This window comes from Teleopsis dalmanni, chromosome 2 (genome assembly GCF_002237135.1).
Source record: "Teleopsis dalmanni isolate 2A chromosome 2, ASM223713v2, whole genome shotgun sequence".
Taxonomy (NCBI): domain Eukaryota; kingdom Metazoa; phylum Arthropoda; class Insecta; order Diptera; family Diopsidae; genus Teleopsis; species Teleopsis dalmanni.
Window position 1 is genome coordinate 34,083,128 of NC_051847.1, and position 24,299 is coordinate 34,107,426.

The 24,299-nt window shown below is 26.4% G+C and overlaps 2 protein-coding genes across 4 annotated transcripts; one reads left to right on the forward strand and one right to left on the reverse strand.

Moving 5' to 3' along the window:
• Positions 1–1,857: 1,857 nt before the first annotated feature.
• LOC119674295 (trypsin beta-like) lies at positions 1,858–4,856 on the reverse strand. Its single transcript, XM_038085427.1, has 2 exons — positions 4,841–4,856; positions 1,858–2,579 (listed from the first exon to the last, which is right to left on the reverse strand). Exons 1-2 carry the CDS (start codon positions 4,854–4,856, stop codon positions 1,858–1,860), a joined length of 738 nt encoding a protein of 245 aa, XP_037941355.1.
• A 176-nt stretch (positions 4,857–5,032) lies between these two features.
• LOC119674160 (myeloid leukemia factor-like) lies at positions 5,033–23,032 on the forward strand. Of its 3 annotated transcripts, XR_005252202.1 has the most exons (6): positions 7,326–7,508; positions 7,590–7,795; positions 8,943–9,417; positions 14,046–14,297; positions 17,802–18,359; positions 22,767–22,830. XR_005252202.1 is itself a non-coding variant. In XM_038085286.1 (5 exons), exons 1-5 carry the CDS (start codon positions 5,178–5,180, stop codon positions 22,864–22,866), a joined length of 1,083 nt encoding a protein of 360 aa, XP_037941214.1. In that variant the 5' UTR covers positions 5,033–5,177; the 3' UTR covers positions 22,867–23,032. The 3 variants fall into 3 exon arrangements, 2 of the variants coding, with proteins under 2 accessions (XP_037941214.1, XP_037941213.1); XM_038085286.1 differs by lacking the exons at positions 7,326–7,508; positions 17,802–18,359 and adding an exon at positions 5,033–5,227 and having other exon boundaries at positions 22,767–23,032; XM_038085285.1 differs by lacking the exon at positions 17,802–18,359 and having other exon boundaries at positions 7,328–7,508; positions 22,767–23,032.
• Positions 23,033–24,299: the final 1,267 nt, after the last annotated feature.

Genomic DNA, 24,299 nt, shown 5'->3' on the forward strand with positions numbered 1-24,299 from the left:
AATGAGAGAGGAACAGAGACAGAAACAACTCAAACGCTGACCTGTAAGCATAAGAGGGTATTCAAAATTTTGGTAATCGGGTATACTTGATAACCGAATAAACTAGTGACAAAATACATTTCGAGTACATTAATTTTATTATTGCCACTTAACAGTCTTATCATGTTACTTGTTTACCAAAACTGTGAATATTCCTAATATAATATAAATTACTTTTTATCTGTAATAAAAGTGTGTCTAGTTGTTGTACCTCACGTATATTTTCATCAATGAAAAATTACTTTCTATTGTCAGTCTTTTAGTTGTAAAGACAATAACAATTATATGAGTATTTAATCTGACAATTAATTTGTTGTTGTTGTTTTATTTTTTTCATGTTTTTTTATATAAAAATCAAAAAAAATTCAATTTTATAAAAACATACACATACTATATACAAAAATATACATATAATATAATGAAATAATAAGATATCAAACAGTAAGAATTATTCCGTGCAGAAACTGCAATAGTTCTTAATACTCTTTCATTATTTCGTTAATCTAAATTACATCAAAGATTTACTTTTTAAAAAATTTTTTTATTAATTACATAAAAATAAATACTAAATATCGTAGGGTATCTTAAAGTCTATGTCATAAGTATTTATTATTTTCAGGTTTAATTTATCTAAAGCCGTTGGCCAAAACTAATCTATTAGTAGTGCGTATTTTCTTATCTTTACGATTTCAATAGGGAATTTAATTCGATCGTTGTGGTCTGTTTTTATATTAATAAAAAATATTTATTTATTTATATATATTGGATATGTGTGCACCATATACATAAAAATCTACAAAGCCCAATAAAATTTTTTATACCCAATAAAAATATGTATAAATGATAATGCTTAATACTAACATTTATTTCGCACGAAAAATAGACATAAATCTTTAGATAAAAAAATTTTTTTTACAATATTTAAAGAACTATATTTAACCCAATGGTTATTATTTATAAGCGTAGCCAGAAAATGTGTCAATAGGTGCCACAACCCTTGAAAATAATTTTAACAATTCGTTTATAATAACATATTAGGGATCGACTTTGTATATATGTGTTTATGAAAACTGTTACTACAATAAAATTAAAGAATGGTTAAATATTTATTATCATATAGTTTGTTACAAAAATGTTATTATATTAAAATCGGGAATTTGCTTTGAATTGGTGTATTCAACTACTTGAGCATACACATATCCACACCATTGCTATCAATCAAACATAGTTAGGGGGCTCTACTGGACCCTATCTGTATTATGAAATATTACTTCTAACTTGTTGTGTTCAACTGATTGGAGATACACATATTCACTCCATTGCTATCAATGAAAAACACTTAGAGGGTCTGTACTGGACCTTTTTGTATTAAGAAATATTACTTCTGACACATTTTTAGAGCATGGGTAGGTAGGAAATAGTTCTATATACCCCTTGGCTATGCTCAGGTATTTCTTTCTACCCAATTGAAAAGTATTAAATTTTGTACAGCAAAATTGCAAATTATTTGATAATTTTTTTTTTGCAATATTTAAAGTTTTTTTTAGTTTTGGAACAATCTGTCTCAAAGATTATATATTTTAAAGACATATAAACAGCCTTATTTTGCGACAACATTTTGTTAATAAAAAGGCTCTACACATAAGAGAAATAGATTACAGTAATTTTTTTAAATTATATATGTGGGTTTAACAGTTTCTAAATTTAAAACTATATTAAATAAATTATTTCGTTTATTTTTTTGAATTATCAAGTAATTAATTAACAACAAAGTTTAATATGAAATTAGACTATATCATAAACTACTCCATAGTATTTTTAAACAATGTTGGATATAACATTGACATCATTCACTTCATTAGATAACCATTCTAAAGCACTAGGAATACTAGTAAAAACTGCTGGATCGGTTGTGGAACCACAACCATCGCCAAAGGAAAGTACACCAACCAATGTATTGTTCACAACAAATGGTGCGCCAGCAACACCATCGCAGGCCTGACTCAAGTCTTCATAAACACCAGCACACAAAACACTGCTACTTATATCATTTAGTCCAGTATATTTGACAGCACATTCTGTATTACTAATAATTTCCAAATTAATCTCGTCTAATATGGCTGTATTGGCTATTAAGCCCCAACCTGTGAGCATACCAACTGTACCTGCTGCAGGAGTGCTTTTGGCTAATGCAATGGATTTGGTGTTTTCACTAAGTGGTATACTTTCACTAAGTATAATAGCGCCAATGTTATTATCAAAATTGACAGGATTAAAGTGTTGATGTTTTACTAATAGTTCCGCTGTAATTATATTTTCTGAGCCACCAATTGTATTTACGCCGTACTGTATGCTATAGGTAGGTGGACTAAACAGATATATACACAAAGCAGTTGTTATTACTACTCGTTCGCTAATAATCGTTCCAATACAAGAAGGAATACCATCAACTCGTACAGACACTTGATATGGATGCAATGCAATAGTGGTCGGTGTAACAATTGCATCTTTACTGATAACTGCAGCATTAGCACTGATAGCTATTATGGACAGCAATATAAACAATTTATTGGTATACATGTTATATTAAGTTTTAAAGAAAACTGTTTTAAATTATTATTTAAAATTGGTTTATATAGTAAATTACTTATTACTTGATTTTTTCTACTTAAAAAAATGTTATCATAAAATTATCTAAATTCTCTTGCAGTTCAATTATAATTGATTACACTTACTTTCTAGACTTAATTTTATTTTATCGTAATTAGTATAATGGACTTTATATTGTTTATCATAACTTAAAATTAATTTTAATGTATATGAAGTTATACACAAAAATAAAAAGCATACATTTTCAACTTTATTATATTTTGTGGACGCTTTTGCGTTACGACACGCTACAACATCAACCGTAATTTTTTCTTTCAGAGTAGCAAAAAAATACTCGCAACTTATGAACGAAAACATGTGAAGCAACAACAATGCTCTCAAAATCTTCAGAGTTTGATTTTACTTGCAAAAATATTTACATCTTATGTTTTAGTGCAGTCAAAATCAAAAACCAGCCTATTGTGAATGTTCACTAGAAATATATAGCAAAATACCGGTCATCCGTTAAAATCCTATGAGCATTTCATTTACTAATAAATTCAAATACATAATTAAATAAATTAATTTAAATATAAAGGATAAAAATGCTAACCATTGCACATCTGATATTCATTTTGTTTTCCTTTTTTTAAATATCATATTGTAGACAATACAACAAAGAACGTATGTTAAAAACAAGCATTTAATATATTCTAAAAGTGATGCCAATTTTTATTTAATGAGACTTCATGATGTTTTTCAACAATTCTGAAGGAAAATATTATGAAAAATATATATCACACATAAAAATTATATATAAAATTGATATATTAAATCATTAATATGCACTTTATATATCAATTACATGCTCAATTAATAAAAACAATGAATTTATGATATAATTACTTCCTCAGTGCCTTTGATTACAGCTCAGCTGTTGTTTGTTTACATTTTACATATGAAACCCGTAGCACACAATCTTTAAAAGAGGCACAAATCGAAATTCGTCAATTTTCAAAAAATGTAAAAAGTGTTTTGCAGCGTAATGTCATTCCTCACAAAAAAGAGACATAACTTTTTTTTTGTGACAATTTGCAATAATAAAAACAAAGTGGAATTTTGCGTGTTTCTAGACAGATAAATTAAAAGCAAGTTACATTAACTTAAAATTGACGAATTTCGAGCTGTGCCTCTTTTGAAGAGGGTATGCGATTTGACACATACATAAATTTTGGTAATTTACTGTGTGGGAAATTTATATTTAAGGGTTGCATTTGATATTTTTTGTCTATAATGTGTTGTTTTATTGATAATGACTTCATTTATATGAAAAATTTTGTACGGCAAATCATTTTCTATAGCAAAACTGCCTAAATGGGATAGTGTGAATGTGCTATAAACCTACCAAGAGAAATGTCAAGTCCGTCGTTAAATAAAATTCTTTTTGTTCTCTTATAACTATATTACTCATATGTAGTGTTTTAATGTATTAATGTATTTTAATGTATTTCAGTTATAATGAATGTTATTAAAATATTTAATAAAAATTTCTAGAAATAATAATGATTTATGGGCGTATCCGAGTCAGAATTTGAGGTAGAGTAAATTGAAATTTCTTAGGGATTTTTTGCAATGCACTTATGTAAATATTTATTTATATATATATTGCACTTATATATTATTTTTAGTTAAAAGTTTTCAAATTTATTTATTTACGAATAGTATTGAAATTTAACAATTAAAAATAAAACTATAATTAATTCAATTATTCTACAGCTGGTAGAATTATTTCGTTCTAATATAAACACAGTAAGTAAAATTGTTAATAAAAACTTTAATAGCAAAAGTAACAAAACTCCAATGAAATATGCGAACATAAAAAAGTCAAGCACGGCTTTGGATCAGTTGGTTAAGGTGCGTTGATTCTGAACTTCACATTTGGCAGGATCCAAGTTCAATTTCTGGTATTTGCAGTCTTAAAAGTAATTATTTACGAATAATGATGGGTATTTGGCAATACTCGAAACAGCTGTATGGTCAGTCAAAAATTTAATTAATTAAAATAATATAAAAAAATAAAATTTTTGTTGTTGTAGTTCACTATTGTTCGAAAAAACCTTTTTATATATTTATTAAATATCTTACAAAATTGGTAATAGCAAATTTACTTAATTTTTATCTAATTTACCCAACTCGAAATTCTGGTAAATACCAATATTCGCTGCCATGCTGACATAAAGGGAAATAGTGAATTCCCTCAATTTATTCGAACTCGTACACGGCCTTAATAAAGCAATGTTGAACCAAATTATTATAAAAAAAAATCCGCATATGGTAACGTTATTATCGAAATAATTTATCGATAAATGATTTCATGCTCATTTTTGTAGTAAATTTCATAACATGGCATCATTTTATTTTCTGTCGTGAAACGAAGTATAAGTGAGTTGTACCGAGCACATAAAATTTTACTGAACAGATTTTGTAGTCAGATTTTGAAAGCAAAAAACTAATTTTATTTCGTAAAGCTATAAAATATTCCTTAAAAAATGTCGCTGTTTGGTTCATTAATGGGAGATTTTGATGATGATATATTTGGGTAAGTTAGAAAATGAGAAAAAAAATATATAATTTATAGGTGTGCAATTACATATACCAGTAAAATTATGTTAATTTTTTTATGTTTATAAACATATATCATTGTATAAATAATATGCAAACGAAATTTTTAATGGTTTTTATGAAAAGTATTTCTATACATGTCTATATAATTTTCTTTTGCATTTGTATGAAAAGTAAATGCGACGTAAAGACGCCCTTTCACAGGTTTTTATTTTTAATATTGTACTATTAATATGTAAATAAATTACGCTAAAACATTAAATTTTTCTCATTCTGTATTCAAAAGTTGTTAATAGATATAAACATTAACTTAAATGTTAATTTTTAATTGGATAACGTTGAATTGATATTTTTTCTGCATTGTCGACGAATAAATCGATATAATGTTTGTATGTATACGTAAATTAGTTTTGATGAGTTTTGTTGTTGTAAACACGAAAGTCGTGTTTGGAAAATTCGCGAAGCGACAAATTTGAAAACATCTGAATATCGCATATCTAGATTTCCTTATGTCTAAATTAAATTAATTAATTTATTTATTTTTAACAAAAAAAAACCGCAACTAAATAAAAATATGATAAAGTGGTTCACATATTTTATATACACTGAAGTCAAGGCCAAAATTGATTTTATATGTGTTAGTGGTTACACTAATCAGCATGGTGGGTTAACATATGTAAGAATGTTTTTCTAAAAAAAATTAAACAAAAATCAGTAAAAATAGTTTTTATGAAATTTTTTAAATTGTATTATTTTATTACAGAAAAAAAAAACGATTTATACAAATGTTGCAATGCATTTTTCTATGTTGTAATTGTTGCTGCGCAGTAGCTTAAGTCCTGCAAAAATTTTTCTCCCTTTTAGTAGTAAATGACACATATTCTTAATTTTCTGTTCTAGTAGTTTTCCGAATATTTCATATAATTACAAAATTATTATATGTACTTAATATTTACTATTTCAAATAATCAAAACCCCTTAAAAATAATCACCATGTCATTTAAAAACATTGGTCTGGTGCCTACCCGGTAAGTGCTGATTCGGGCAAGTACAAATTTTTTTTAAATAGGAACTAAAATATATATATTTACTTTCAAATTTATTATTTAAAAATTATTTGTCTTCATTATAAACTTTGCGACTCAAAAAAGTTTAATGAAGACCCGAAATTCGTACCTTTTTGAATTTTAACCAATTATTGATAGAGATCCTTAAACCTAGTAGAAAAATTCGTTACAGATTTAAGTTCAGCATACTCATATTAATTCAAAACCCACTCAAAACTCCACTCCTCTCATCTGTACATCTCCCATTTATTTATTTTAGAATTCAATCAGATTCAACAGTATGCTTTACAAATTTTAAAATAAATATATGGAAGATATAGAAATAATCTAAAGTTTCCCTCTTCTACCCCATGCCGTAGTTTCAGAATGATATTTTATATCTAAAGCGCTATATAAATTAAACATTCAAACAACACCGTAAGTAGTAAGACGACAGCTCCGTTTTATGTTTTGTATCTGTGGGCTGTAAAGGGCTAAAGTCGGCTATGTTAATAGCTTTTTGTACTTATGCAGTAGTTTCCAAAAGACGGCCGTCCTTATAAAATCATGAGAACATTTATTATTAGAAGTAAGATGACAGCTCCGATGTATCCTTTACATCTGTGGAATGTGAAGCACTAAAGACAGCTAAAGATGAATGTTTATGGCTTTATACACTTATGCAGTAGTTTCCAGAAGACGGTCCTCTTAATGCAATAAATTTCCTATAATATCTAGAGCAGTAAGAATTTTTTTGACAATGGATTTAATAAACGTTATTTTTTTTTCTGGGACCAAGGAATTAGACATGATATGACTTATTAAAAATTTTCTGACAACAAATTCCATTGATTGTCAGATTTTGGCGCTTTGTCAGCACTTGGTGAAAATGAGAATTATTTTACATATTACATTAAATTACATTAATTATTATGAAAATCTCATATTCATTGAAAAATAGTTTTTTTTTAAATCCATGTAATTATATATATATTGTAAGTATTACATATGAATAATTTTAGTCAATTATTTTTTTTTTTCTTTGAATACTATGTCATTTATAAAGTTAAACTGCTAAATAGAAAAAAATTAACTTTTTAAAACTAAATTATTCTAAAAATCGCAAGTCTTTAAACTTTGAATTTGGAAGCGTCAAAAAATGCCTCGTAGGCATGGAAAATCGCGGAAATCTCCAAATTCAACAGGCGAAGAGTAATATATTCACTCCTATTTTAATTACATATTATGTACTTTTTTAGATATGTGAAATAAGATTTATTTAAATTGTTACAGAAATCCTATGAACGCAATGAATATGCAAATGCGTTCGATGAATCGTTTAATGAATTCAATGATGGCGCCAAATCCATTCAATATGTTGGCACCCATTAATCTTGGCTTTGAGGATAATGCGCTAATGGAACGTCATAATCAACCAAATCAAATGGGCTTGTTTGGCTTCCCAGCTATGCCAAATATAAATCGTCTTTTAAATGCTGGTGAGTAATAGACTTTAACATTTTAAATAAATAAATATTATACAGGGTTATCTATTTTATGGTACAGAAAGTAAATATGAAATGAAACACTTGTGATTGAGACTTTGATCAATTTTAATATATTATATGGACCTGTTTTCTGTGGTACATCTTACAATACTGGTTCCTTTTTGAGTCTATATTTAGAAATATCTTGACTATTATATATATACAATTCTTTGTTTAGCGACTTTAAAATTACATGACAAACAGACAAACGAACAAACGATTTTAGTTGCCAATTCTGATTACCAAAACGTTTGAGTTCACGTCCGACTTAGTTCCTTTCGCAAGAAATCTAAAATAATATGTGCTGTATGGTTTGTGGAACCGTCCTGTTAAAATCTTGTATATCCGAGATTCATACAATGATAATCATATAGTGGTAATGGTTTTATTATTCCTTTAGAACAAATACCACATCATACACTGACTTTATGTGGCTGCTGCAATAGGTTTTCGGCAGATACTTCTGGATATTTATTGCCACAAATGCCAAAATGTTATTTGTTGACCTATTGATCAAACGAAAAATGAGTCTCACCACTCAAAAAACTTGAAGCGAAACATCTTCATCCAACTCATAGACGAGTTGGAGCACTCATTAGTATTAAAGTCTGTTTTGTTTTTTTAAGAATGTTAACTTTTATTTCGTGCGTTATTTTTTAGTATAATTCTATACGTATTTCGGCAAATTCGCTTTTGCCTTCATCAGGAGGATTCCTAATATTAGGAATCCTCCTGATGAAGGCAAAAGCGAATTTGCCGAAATACGTATAGAATTATACTAAAAAATAACGCACGAAATAAAAGTTAACATTCTTAAAAAAACAAAACAGACTTTAATATAAATTTCGACGTAACAACTCAAAAAATTAATAACAAAATTACTCATTAGTATGTTCCGCGATTGTTAAACAAATTTTATTGTGAAATGGCAAACTTTCAACAAAACATATAATAACATATGAATTTGAATTATATTTGACAAATTTCACAAAAAAATTGCAACCAAAAAGGTCCACAAAGTGGATAATCCTATAAAATATAATATATTATATTATAAAATTACATATATAATTAAATAATAAATAATAATATGTTTCAGATTTGAATGGTGGAGGCGCTGGTGCTTCATATTGTTCAAGCTCTGTTGTTACGATGTCATCGGGCCCTGACGGTCGTCCACAAGTTTATCAAGCTACAACTAGCACAAAAACTGGTCCAGGCGGTGTACGTGAAACTCGCAAAACAATACAAGATTCAACAAAAGGTATTAAAAAAATGGCTATAGGCCATCATATTGGCGAACGTTCACATATTATTGAAAAAGAACAAGATTTAAATTCTGGTCAATTGGAAGAACGTCAAGAATTTATTAATTTGGAAGAGGAAGAAGCTGAAGATTTTGATCGTGAATTCACATCACGTGCACAACGTGGCATGGTGACTGGAGGTGCAGTGCATCGCCCACGCCAAGCAATAACCATTGAATCCGTCGACGATGATGATGATTATGAAGAACAAAGAAACCGTCATCGTCGACAGATGCCAGCTTTGCCCGCACCACCATCACACAACAGGTTAGTTTGTTATAAATGTTAATAATTGTATGCAATTTTATAAGTTATATTTAAAGGAAAAAATTCATGCAAAGCATTAGGTGCGTGTAAAAAGTTTAAAAATGCTTACATAAAGTTTATTTAGTTAAATATTTCTTCCTTTCCTTTTTTAATTTACAATTTTAATGTATAAATGCTTTGCGAGTTTGAACATGAAATATTAGAGCTACTAATAGGACTTACTATTATTTAGATTTTTAGGTTTTCCAAGCTTTCTTTAAATTTCTAAATATTAATTTATTAAATTGCTTTAAAGCTATATAAGTTCATATTTAATTTGCTTTCTTAAAATAATTATTTTTCATTAAGTTAGGATTTAATTTTTTAACTAATTTATTAGCTAATGATATCTGAAATTTATGAAGAGATATTGCTATAGGTGTTATTAATATAGAATAATATAAAATTTATAGATTAATAAATCTTATCTTCATAGTTTAAGTTTATAGTTATATTTTATAATCTTGCTATTTTTTATTATTAATTTCTTTTAGTTTTTATTTATTTTTATTTTAAAATAAAAGAAATTATTTTGAAACAAATAAAAATGATTTTTTGTTTATTTTTTGTTTTAATTTATTATTTAGTTTTATTTATTTTTTATTTGTATTTATTTATTTGTATTTATTTTTATTTGTACACCCAACTCTTTTTTTACACGGTTTTACACGGATTTGAAGTTACATGGTTGAAAAAAAAAAATTTTTGTAAAAAATTTTTAATCTAGTACGGTCTCAAAATCACCGTCTTGTTCGACATTTGGCATTTTTTACACGGTTTTTTTTACACGGTTTTTTTTACACAGATTTCTGAGGAACGTATCTACTGTGTAAAAAAATTTACACGGTGTATTTATGTATTTATATATGTAGTTATTTATTTTTAATTATATTTATTTATTGTTATTTGTATTTGTTTATTAGTTTTATTTGTATTTATTTATTTATTTTTATTTGTATTTATTTATTTATTTTTATTCGTATTTATTTATTTATTTTTATTTGTATTTATTTATTTATTTATTTTTATTTGTATTTATTTATTTATTTTTATTTGTATTTATTTATTTTTATTTGTATTTATTTATTTATTTTTATTTGTATTTATTTATTTATTTTTATTTGTATTTAGTTATTTATTTATTTATTTGTATTTATTTATTTATTTTTATTTGTATTTATTTATTTATTTTTATTTGTATTTATTTATTTTTTTATATTTGTATTTATTTATTTATTTATTTTTATTTGTATTTATTTATTTATTATTATTTTTATTTATTTATTTATTTATTTTTGTATTTAATTTTCTTTTTTTATATATATTGAGTCTTTTTGAGATTAGTTCATAATATTCTATTTCTTATATTCTAATAGTTTATTACAATAAGGTATTTTTTATAGACTAATTTGTTTTATTTGATTTTAATTGAATCAACTTCAATATTAATATAGAAATAAATAATTTATTGCCTTAATGATAAAGTATCTATTTTCGTATAAAGAAAAGGTTTATAGTAAATAAGTTTTTAACTACAAAAATTTATTTTTATTTGGCATTTTATTGAGCAGACCATACAGCCGTTTTAATGGTCTTTGAGCATATCTTGTGGTTTCACAGCCCATATATAATATTTGGATTTCTAAGTTTCGGAAAATTTGAAAAAAAAAACAACTATTATATTTAGTATTATATAGTTATTGTACATTTATATAGCTGTGGTTTGTGCGTTGGATTTGATTGATAACATTGCAATTATAAATAAACAATTATAAAGTATATTAAGTGTACATTGACAGGGTTAAAGTTCTGACTCTTGGAGTTCGAAAAATATATACGGACAATTAAACCTATAGGTGCTTTCAAAGAGCACTGATAATGAATATTTGGGAATATCTGAACCAGCTATATGGTTAATCAAGAAATTTATTTAATTAAAAATAAATTTTTGTAGTTAAACACTTTTCCACTAGGAAGGCTTTTCTATATTTTTGTAGAAAACAAATTTCTTTTAGTTTAAATTTTTTTTTGTAATAGTTATTACGTTATAAGTTTGTTTACTCGGGTTTTAAGGTAAAAATTATATTAATATCATCCTTATCTTTTAGCTTTTGATTTCTATAAACTTGTTCACAATAGTTTTTGAGACTTAATTTGATTTGTTTATGATTAAATTGCTATTGCAAAATTAGTGACATAATATAATCCATATAATAAAAAGGAGTTCATTCTTAAAATTTTTTATTTAAAATTAGTTCCTTTCGTCGTATTTAAAATTTAATATTTATTTCTTTACGCCTGCAAAGCGTACTAGTAGTTATTTTAGTAGTCTTCGATAGTTTCTTACGCCATTTGATTATCTTTAAAATAGTTCCATGACTTTTAAGGGAAATAATAATACCTTAACTTTGATTTTATAAGTAAAACGTTTATAGATGTTATCTATTAATGTGACATAGAACTTACTAATACTTTCTAGTATTTTCAATATTATTGCTTTTAAGAAAATCTCATTATTTAAGATTCAATATGATTTTTGGTGAACACTGGAAAAGGGGAGACAAAGGGCGAATGTTTTCTGGCTGACGCATACACAGGACACCTAAACTTTGTCAAGTATATGTTAATTATTTTACAGGCAGGCACTTTATTTAGTGCCTGCCTTTTCGACACTCCCAAGTCCAACTGTATGGCAATTGTTCCACGCGTTATGGTACGATTCGTCACTGTGACTTTTGTTACAATCACAATGTAATACAATCAGTGTTTCACGAAGTTCCTTCCCGAAGTTCCTTCTGGTATTTCTGAAATATCAATGAAAAATATTACTCGTCTAATAAAAATATTTAATAAAATGCTACTTTAGTTTGCTATTGAAAAAAGTATAATTAACTATTATAATTAAGTGTAAATGCAATGCCCTTTAAACTGTTTTAGAAGTTTTTTTTGGGTATGTTTGTTTTAAATATTATTTTATATATATTTTTTTTTAAGATTATTTTATATATCTTTTTTGTATATATTATTTTATTGTTTTTTAAATATTATTTTATATTTTTTTATTAAGTATTATTTTATATTGGTATATTTTTATTATTATTAATATTATTTTAATTTTTTATTAAATATTATTTTATATATATTTTTAAAATATTATTTTATTTTTCTATTAAATATTATTTTATATAGTTTTTTTAAATATTATTTTATAAATATTTTTTTTAAATATTATTTTAAATATATTTTTTAAATATCATTTTATAATATATTATATTATTTAAAATATTATATAATATATGTTTTTAATATATTTTTTAAATTATATTTAAATTTTTTTTAAATATATTTTATATATATATTTTTTAAATATTTTTTATATATTATATATTGTTTTAAATAATTTTAATTATATTTTTTTTAAATATTTATATTTTTTTTTAAATATTTTATATTTTTTTAAATATTTTTATATGTTTTTTTTAAATTTTATTTTATATTGTTTTTAAATATCATTTAATATATTTTTTTTTAAATATTTTATTTTTTTATATATTTTTTTTAAATATTTTATATTTTTTTATATATTTTTTTTAAATATTTTATATTTTTTATATATTTTATATTTTTTTATATATTTTATATTTTTTTATATATTTTAAATTTTTTTATATATTTTAAATTTTGATTGCACTTCCAAACTTCATAGATTTTTTAATTTAATTTTTAAATCAAATTATATATGTTTGAATATATCATTAAATGTTTTGTGTATGTGAACAATTTATTTTATTCTGGATATTACCTAAGTTATTTTTCAGCTTTATTTTATTAAAATTAAATTGAAATAAAATATAGAAAAAATGAAAATCAATTTATATTCTCAAAATATTTGTATTTTTTGCAGGCATTATAATAATAATAATTATTATTAAAAGAGATATTAATTAACAACAGTTATCCCTACAAATAAAATATTAATTATTCACTACACATCTAACTAAAAAAAATACTAATTTTGAGGTAATGCAATTAACAAAAAATTTTTTAGTAGTTTCGTTTTGTTTTTAACTAATCTTTTTTAATGATTTGTCAATATTAGTTGAATTTTTTATATTTTGAATGATTTTTATATAGCATAAATTATAAAAATTTATATAATTTATCGTATTTTAGTTCTATACTCTACCCTACATATCGTCCTATGTACATACGTATATTTTATTCCTAGCCCATCATGCACATCTCAGATATTTAATTCTCTTTTACTGAATTCGCATTTTTTTCTTCATCAAATCATTAATTATTTAAATACCAACAACCAGTCAAACAAACGTCTCAAACGCTTATAACAACGTTAGCAATTAAAGGATTCGTTTTAAACTAACTACTACCACGTATTATCTTCCAACAAACAAAAAAAAAAAAATAAAATAAAACAAATAGTATTTTAATATATATCTTTACTACTACTATTACCATCAACACATCAAATTGAATGAAAAATAAAAAAACTTTTGATTTTAAATATCCACATTTATAAACATTTTGTTATACTTTATAAATGAACTTTTCCGAATTCACTTCGTCAGCTCTTCTTCCGCAACTACTACGAAGCCAGCTGCATCGCGTGCAAATGCTACTGAATCTGCTACTAACGGCGTTAATAACTACAACACGCTCAACAACAATAAAAACAACTATTTGGGCACTCCAAGTAGACGCGCTTATCGCAGTCATCATTTAACCGGCGCAACAACTCGCAGACCTCTACGTACTCCTTTGTCATCGCCGCTCGCTACAACTGCAGCTACTCACAGTCTAACTACAACGACATCGCCAAGGTTTGTTACAAATAGCCTAAATTTTCGCAATAAAAAAAAAATATATACATACATATATTTACATACCTAAATTGCTGCATATATAAAAAAAAACTATCTCAATACGTATTTACTTATATTTACATCGAGTTACAACTATAACTGCTATTGCAAATATCGTAAGAGAATGTACCTCCGCTTAGGTGGAGGGAGGTTATCATACCAATCTATCTTATTACAACTGCTACGCCAAATATATTTATTAAAACTTTTACATCTGTATATTGGAGAAAGTATCTTTCATGATTGATAAACATTTACTTCGCAAATCGTTAAATCTTCGATCCACACACTGGTGTGCTCTTTCTTGACTCATGAATATCGTAATTCGCTTAAGGTTTCGTCTCATTAGAAATCATATGATTTAAGGTATGCACGGAATACTTCGCTTCAGTTCATATGGTCTTTTAACGGAAAACTTCGACAACTATCACATATACATTATGTATCCTTTCTGCAAACTAATCGTCATCGTCGTTTTAATACTTAGAACCACTCGTCAATATTCACGTCAATTATAACATATACCTCTTCGTTTATCTCTTCGAATATTCCTCAAACGCAGCGTTCGAATATAAAACAAATTTTGTTACTAAAGCTTTAGAAGTTTTAGTTTAAAATGTTCAGATTGAATCGAATAGTTCGTGACACTATCCATTCACTGTTCCTATTAATATTCGTCGTTGAAAGTATCGTTAAATAGTCAGCCGTATCCTGTTACCTTGATTAAATGACATCTGGCTTTCCTTGGTTATAGTTAGTTTGCATAAAGCGCTATTATCGTTAGTTAAAAGTGCTTTTGACTAAGCATTTTTAAATATAAAATTCTGAAATTTAGTACATTCATCTAACTATAAATATTTGGGCTTTAATAAGAGTACTACATATTATATGTTTATTTCGTGTACATTAGTTGGATCGTTGATATAAACAACTTGTTTCAAAATGTTTTAAAGTGGGACCTCATACATTTTTCCTGTTTTATGAAAAATTTGATTTATACCCTTAACGATTCTCTCTAAATATTAAATTTTTGACGAGCTGCTTTATATAGTTATATCGATAAGCGCGTTTGTTTCATTTTTCTAAGGATCGCCATTCTACCATACTTTACACAACCATATCACCATAGGCCTAGTTTTTTTGATCATTAATGTACTCTACTTATATATCAGGTTCCAAGAACGGTCGGGTCTACGTCCCGGAGCCAATCGTCACCTACGACGACCAAGTACCGTTCAACAGCTCCCAAAGGGATTCCACAAGTAGGTCCCGGCGGGTTACAACAACAACAACAACTTATATATATCAGTATATATCAATTTTTTGGGATGGTCGTTCTGATCTATTTTCAAAAGAAGTCTAGGCGGATATAAACCTATTCCACACTATTTCATAAAATTTTATGAAATAAGATATATATTTCCTTCCTTATAAATATCCAGGACTTATTAAATATTTTCCTCGTTCATCTGAGTCAAATATTAATCACTGTTTATTTTTTTAATAATGTGATTCATTTTTTTTTGTTAGTATCTTGGCCGAGTATTGGTATATATTCGTATCTCGCCCAATTATTTTCTACATATTTATAAATCATAATTTGTTGATTTGTCTTTGTGTCATATATATTTTCTACGTTTAATTAATATATATTTGTCAGACGAGTGAAGCAGATAAAATATTTCATATATAATATTATATATGGTCTGACTTTTTAAGAACTCTGGCACGTACCACCAGATATTTATTAGTCCTTTGTAACTAAAACTTGGTCTCTAACTGAACAGTAAATATCGATACTGTTTAATGCTGACCAGAAAGTATGTTTTCGAAGTATTTTATAAGATTAACAGCGCTGCCGTTAATAGATTTTACAGATCCAGCCTATGTTATAGTTTTGTTTTAATTGATCTTCAATAATTTTAGGCCTCTTGAAAATTTTTATAAGTTACCAAAAAAAATAAAAAATATTTCAATTATAAAAATAAAAGAATATTAATTTTAGATTTTTTCAGCCATATTACTTTATAGATATAAAGTAAAAAGCGTTATAAAAAATTTAAATGACATTTAAATTTTAAAGGTTTCTGTACCTTATTATGATAAACCCAAACAGTTAAAAGCAATTATTATTGTCCTTTAAACCTTTTATATTGAATCTGTGTTCTGTTGGAATTTCTGTATATAAACCTGACATCTACTATATATATTTTAAAATAGTGACTAACAGGATATTCTGGATCTTAACATAGCTGCAGAATGTGTATTTCTTTCGGAGACACTGTTTTACTTATTTATGGAACAGTCTGCCTTCTTTGCCTTTTTAGGACGGATACCTAAAGTGCGACTATCCGACATTTTTAATATTTTAACAGTTTGTGATGGATCCAGTAAAGAAACCGTTTTCTGTTCAATAAAAAATTGAGCAGCAGGAGAACATGCTTTTAGAAAATATATCTTTTCCAATATTGGCTTTTACATCTATAACAACCTTAGTGAAGCAGAGACATTCGGTTGCTTTAAGAATGTCCGGTGGTTCATTTTGTCTTGGATAGCAAACTGGAAATGATATCTAAAGCACCACTACCCTTTATTTTTTTTAAGTGGTTGAAAGTAAAAGGAATAAAACTTATCAGTTTTGGTTGGTAGGTCAGATTGGGGAATTGAGTCAGTAAAGATAGAGTTGCTTATACGTTATTTAAATATCATTTTAAATCTTAGTAAATTTAATTTCGGGCATTCTAAAACCAATAAACATGTAAGAAATAATATATCTTTTAGTCGTATGGGAGGATTAGTGTAGTGCGGTTCATAAATTAACATTTTCTAGTTACCGATTTCGGATATTGTGGCTAATTTTACAAGGCGGGTTGTTAAAACCTAGTAACCCATATCCGCACTTCAGTCTGACGCTGTGGTTTTTTCCCATGCTGCGTAATGTCAGTCATTGGTAACTAATTTTACGGGATGAGCGCCAAACCTAGTAACTCAATTCTGAACTTCAGTCTGACACTCCACTTTTCTCCCATGCTTCTCGTCCGTCATTAAAAGCTAACTTTAAGGGACGGAGACCAACCCGGGACTAAGTAACCTGATTTCAGTTTTCAGCTTAACTTGTTCCTGTCTTCTTCGATTCTGTATTTGATTATTTAAGTTAAGAAATTTTTTATCTCTCGAATAATTCTTTTATAAAGTCGTTTTATGATTCTTTTATGCTGCGTAAGCATTATAAATACAACACATTCATCCAAAAAAAAACTCGATTAAAATTATAATGTGGTCTCAAATTTAATTATACGTATGCTAAAGAAACTAACAATTGGCAGGTGAAAAAGAAACAATACTGATAATTAAAATTTACTATATATCCTTATGAAATTTTGCTAACATATCCTTAAAATAATATGTACTAGTATATATAACTACTTAATTACTTTCTACATATATACTTATTTGACACAGAGATTGGCGTTTATATAATCCACGTTTTTATCGCAAGTAAATAATCAACTCATCACCAAACAATATATATTGAATACGAACATATATTGTTTTGTATAGAATGCATCATAACATTATTAACCTACTCATACGATATACGACTTATGCTATATGATTTATAACAACACGACAACTACGAAAGACCCCAAAGCAACAACTTCATAGTCAAGAAGCCACACACTGTACGTCTCTAGCAACCAACAACTAATAATCAAACTAAATTAAGTTCATTAAACCTGTCTCAACGAATGCAGTTTACCACACACATAGTGATCAAGTGAATAATACATCATCGTAATAGTGATCCAGTATCGTAATAACGAAATTTTGATGATTATATGTTATTTATAAACCGAGAGCTGCGTAACGTAACACTTTGAGATGCCATATGATTTGACTATTTAATTGAGATTTCTACAAAGTTTGCTGTGCGCTGCCTGCAACACACACGTTTTGTTCATCCCGTTCCAAGCTGCATCCATATGCTCTCTTTGCTGCGGTGGTATGGTGGTACTACGTGTAAGAATTTTACAATACGTCAAAATTAATTGCTTATGTATTTCCACAGTACATCTACAGTTTTGTCTGCATTATTTATACATAAAATTATAATTTGATTTATTTATTTCAATATAATGTGTAAAAATAGATCAAAAATAATAGATTGATAAAAAGAAACGCTTTATATCTTGAAATCAGTGTTGGCAGACACCTGTTTTAAGTTAGATAATGTATGTATATCGTGTGCATGCCGTCGAAATCTTTTATTTATTTAAACAGACTTAAAAAATTAAAAACCTTTACAAATTGCGCTACGCCAAAAAATCGTTTCATATCATCAACACTGCTTCAGCTACCGATTTGCAATTGTATATATTGCTTTCACATAATCGTTTAAACTGGATAATAGAGCTTCTAGTAACGGATCGCCATCAGTACTTAAATTTATATATTACTACGCTTCCTCCGAGTTTGGCATACTTACTACGACGATTTCGTGTTGAGTTATTACGTCGTAGTAGCATTTTCACATTTATATTTATTTGATATATCTGATAGAAAATATGAACGGAAACTAATTATAACTCACGACTGCTTAAGTACCCGACATCAATTCTCTCGACAGACATTTGACTTTGTGAACTGTTTCTTGTCCAATCTAAAAAGGTGCATTGTTCCAAATTATGATTTGGTACTAGAAAAATTGTCTGTGACAATAGTTCTATTAAATTATGTTAATAAATTATTCAGGTATTGACTCGGGTATCATCAAGCAAAGGAAGGACCAATATAAAGGCTAGTGACATGATACTATACATAATCCTACATAAAAGTCCCGCATTACGTGTCTGAAATTTTCTTCTTCGCAAGAATACCAAAACAATACGTTTCTTTTGTATGTTCTGCGATTGTTTACCGATCCATTTTGTAAAATGGCAAACTAAACAAGAAATTAAAATTAAATTAACAATATGATGTCTCCAAGGTCAGTACTGCCAAATTAGAGCACATAAAGGGTTTGAAGTTTTTCACGTGTTCAGTTCCGAAACTTTTATAATTTGGAACATAATTAGATAATAAAGATAAAGAAATTAGAAAAAAAAGTTAAGTATATTAGGTTTTAGTAGATTCAGTAAAAAACACTTGAAGATTCTTCAAGAACCTTTTAGGAACAATTTAAATAAAATACTACAGGACTTGTTAAATTTTTTAAATACACTGGGAATATTTCAACAAGACTTAAGAAAAAGTTAACTCAATCCTAATCCACTGCTAGTAAACATTAAGAACACTTCAAGAAGTTTACTATAATAAAACCTATATTTTACAGGTTTTCAGGAATGAAGTACCGTTCGACATTTATCTTGGAAGCTTCACCGCACACATAGGAAGCGAACAAAACAAATTTTTGCATATAATTTTTTACATTCCACAAAAAAAAACAAATAAATACCGGACCACTAGTATTTTAATAGATCAGTTCAAAAAGTATTTCAACCAATTTATTCGAACAATTTTTAGAATATTTTCAGGACATTTTAAAAACATTTCAAGACGTTATACGTTAACATTACCCTAAGAACTATTCAACAACGCTTAAAAAACATATTATTAAAGACTTTCGAATACATTACTAACATTTTAAAAATACTTCACACTAGCTTTGGATATATAGCTTCAATTTAATGCGATTTTTAGGTTCAGACCTTATTGCAAAAAAAAGTTTTTTAAAAATGTGATCCACTTTTTTTTTATTATAGTTTAAATAAATTATTTTTTGTTATTAAAAAATTTTTAACTTTTAAGTTTTATATCTGATTATTCTCAAATCTGTTTCTTTTTTAATATCTCTGTTTTAATTCTATAAAATATGTAGGGATACGATATATATTTTTCCTCATTTTGTTTTTTCAATCTTCAACCTTTCTTTTGTATAGATGATGAGTTGTTTGAAATATATCTCGTTTATAAATTTAATATAATCGATTTTCTTCTAAAAATAGAGAAAAAGGAGTGTATTTATTCAAAAGTACTCCACAAAAATTAATAAAAATAGTAAATTTAAAGATTAATTAAGATATATCCTACATAGATATATATATAATAATATATATAGTTTATTGGTTGTTTGGAAAAAGTATCAGGCAACTACATTTCTTCTAACTCAAGATCCTTTTTTTTTTTTGCTTTAATTTTTTTTATTAGTATTTAATATGACTGAATATTTAAAGTAGAATGTGGCAGTGAGAATAATGACCCAAAGTTTCTATTCCAGAAATTAAGCAGTTCTAACTTAATTCTTTATTAAAACATTTATTTTGTTTTAATCGGTTTCGGTTTAGGTGATTTATATAAACGATATTTTTATTTGTCTTCAAATATATTTTTTAATTATTATTAAAACACAACTAAAAATTATATTTTCACAATATGGTACACTTATAATTTTTATAAAAACAAAATATAACCGTTTCAGAAAATTGTGATCAGTTGATCATAAAATACAAAATGTATTTATGGATTATAGCACAATTTATATATATATGTTATTATGCATATAATTGTTATATACTATTTACTACTCATACATTTCATTGTTTGATCATTATTATATGTCATAAACCCCTTCAATGCATAATTCACATTCCTTCGCATGTATTTCTTTCATAATTTACTTATAACGATATATTTCAGCGACAATTTTATTCTTGATAATAATTTAAAAAAAAATACTCTTACATTTATTGGAACCGTTGACCATTTTGTCCCGGTAGTGTGAAATGCTTAACCTACCTTGTATTGTAACTCTTCTAGTATTAGTGTGAGTACTAAAATCTAAACGGGGACATATGTTATTTCAAAATACTAATAAGTTTTAGTAGAGAATATTGTATTGTTCTCATAAGCTTTTAAACATATTTTTATGTGTCTATAGTTTAATGCAAATCTGCAACTAATATGATCGCTTGCCTATTCAGCAGTAGCGGGAATTGCAGATTTTAATTATAGTTATAACATTAACAATATGGATTTTTTTTGACGTAAGTAAAACTGATTATGTCGTTACTAGAGGTGCTTTAAACTATAATCTGCAAATACGTCTAGTCCTAATATGTACCCAAACTACAGCTCTACCCCCAATAATCCCGTTCATCTGTTCTCTTACCCCACTGCACATACAACCCTCTGTCGAATCTATCTTTGGATCCACCAAATTGAAGTAACCTGGTCTCTTCATTTAGATATGGGTTGATTTTAATTTAAACCCCAACCATTCTCATCGAACCTCACTCCCTCATTTCCCCCCCACTACTCACAATTAACCTTCACCTATCCACATTCTAACCCATATGTTCGTCTGCTTTCTTGGTCCCAGCGGGTGGCAACAGTAAGAGCTGAAATCTGCAGAGCAGTAAATGTAGAGTTAGGTTAGTTAACATATAGCAAGTAGGAGAATGAGAATGTCGTGACTTAAACCTAAAAAATGAGATGTACATAAATTATGAATTAAAAGTTTCGTTGAGACGACATATTTTTATCAGGAATATTTTGCGTTTATAAAAAAAAATAAATTGATGCTATTAGATACCAAAGGCAGGTTTGAACCGTTTTTTTAATCAAGTGTTTAGGTAAAGTATTACACTTACTTTAATAGTGATCTGATAATACTGTCACATATGGATGGCTTGATGTAGTAGGTTTCTCTTAAGTAATACGCAAGTTGGCACAATTAATGTGTTTGGTACATTACAATAGATTTTCTATCGTCTCGCTATATTACCTTGCCATTAGATGTGAACAAGACAGCTTATGGTGATAGATTATTTTAAGTTGATTTTAGTTAACTTGGTTATGGTCAATAGCTTAACCATAACTTGATGGATGATAGTTTCCAAAGTATCGCAGGTTTGATATTATGAGAACGCAATGGTCTGAAATCATGAGTCTTGATTTTTAACTCTTGTCTCTTGTATTTTGTCTATTGCATTGTTTGTCAACATATCCGTCAGAAGAAAAAAAGTGAATCTCGGAACTGAAGAAAATTGGATATGAGAAATCGTCACCGTTTAGTAAGTTTCACGACGTTCAGCGATTGTTGAACTATCAATATTATAAAATGACAAACTCAACAAGAACTGAACATACATAGTATTGTCTAATAAGGATCACGAATTGTTAATGTAAAAATTATTAATTATTGCTGAACCGCTGACGTTATAAGTAAATAAAAATTGTTTAATTTCTCTCATAAAAACATCAACAATATTTTTTTTTGTTTAGAGTTACTAAAAGTTTTTGTGTTATACTAATATAATACTATATGTTTCGATTTACTATAGTTTATTAATATTTATTATTGTTTTATATTGTTAATTGTATTTAATCATATAATATAATTTTAATACTTTTTTTTAATATTTACAGCATTCATCCTCATCCCTATAATACAGCAGCAGCTCGTAGGAACTACCGTGCAAAACACACGAAGCAACATCAAAAGTCTCATGAGCACCAACATGAATAATTCAATTTAGATTAATATAGGGTGTTGCATTGCTACTAATAGATGCTATAAACTTAACTAAAGAACTAAACTCACAAAGCTATAAACACTTCAACCAACAACGCTTTGACACCATCAAAAATCAACATTGCGCAGTGCGACACCTCAAAACAACATCAACATTACATTAGATTTTAGTAAACAACACCTGAATTTCTTTTAAAATCTTTTTTTTTATACAATTTTTCTTTATTATACACTTAAATATATACAATGGAATGCTATTCCCTTTCTTCAACTGGTGGTAGCAGTTCTTTAATGTTTTTGGAGACTAAATTTTTGATGTATACCAAATTTTCAGCGTTTTCAATGTTTTAATTATAAACTTGCGATTAATTTTAATTTAAAAAAATATAGAAATTGTTTATAAATTTAAATTTGTTTTAATGTAATTTAATAAATTTTTAATTTTTGTAAAATTTTTATTGTTCTATAACAACATTACACCATTATATTCCTAGACTAAAGGCAAACATTTGATAAAGTAGTAAATTAATGTAAGTTATCTATATAGCAAATATTTGAATATTATTTTCAGTTTATATATTTTTTTGAACTAATTTTTATTACAATAATTTTTTTAATAAATATGTATTTAATATATGTGAAGTATTTTTCACTTATGTTTATTTTATGTAAATTAAAAAAGTTTTGATATAAATTAAGTTTAACAAAAATGTAAAAGTTAGCCAATATTTTTTAATTAATACAATATAAAAAAAGAATATCTCAACTATAACCTGCTTAAGTATTTTTTTTATAACTTCAAATACATATACTATTTAATAATAATCCCATAATTGACTTATAAACTCTTACAGCTTCGGCTTTCATCACTAAGAGTTCTGTATGCCTTTAGTCATAAATTTATAAATTTGTTTTTAGAAATTTCTTATAAATATTATTATTTCAACAAAATTATTTGTATTTTTAAGTATATTTATGTCAACAATATTGAAATAATGAGATGATGAATACAATTACAATGTTTATAAAGACAATTTAAAATAATTCTTATTAATTGGATTAAATAATGATCAAATTTAGGATTTTAATTCAAATTATGTAAATTTTACTTATTCAACTTGATTTGAAAAATAAAATTTAAGCACATTTTATGAAATGTAGTTTATATATACATAATGTGTTTATTATATTTAACAAATTTGAATTCAAATGAAAATTTTTGTCTTATATCAATTTTTTGTCTTATATATTTTTCTTAGTCTAATATATATTCTTTTTTTTCTTATAACTTCTTTGCCCTATATATTAAAAAATATTGTTTTACCAACACAAAAACAAAAATATATTAATTATATACATATTTAGAACATTTGTATTCAAATGTCTACTTTATTTGTATTAGATATTAAAAAAGAATTGTATTAGTT

Bases quoted from the DNA above. Each gene is read 5' to 3' on its own strand.
- LOC119674160 (XM_038085285.1), top strand. From the start codon at position 7,456: ATGCCTCGTAGGCATGGAAAATCGCGGAAATCTCCAAATTCAACAGGC. The intron at 7,796-8,942 runs GTGAGTAATAGA...AATATGTTTCAG, and splicing joins AAATCGTCTTTTAAATGCTG to ATTTGAATGGTGGAGGCGCT. The intron at 9,418-14,045 runs GTTAGTTTGTTA...TCACTTCGTCAG, and splicing joins GCACCACCATCACACAACAG to CTCTTCTTCCGCAACTACTA.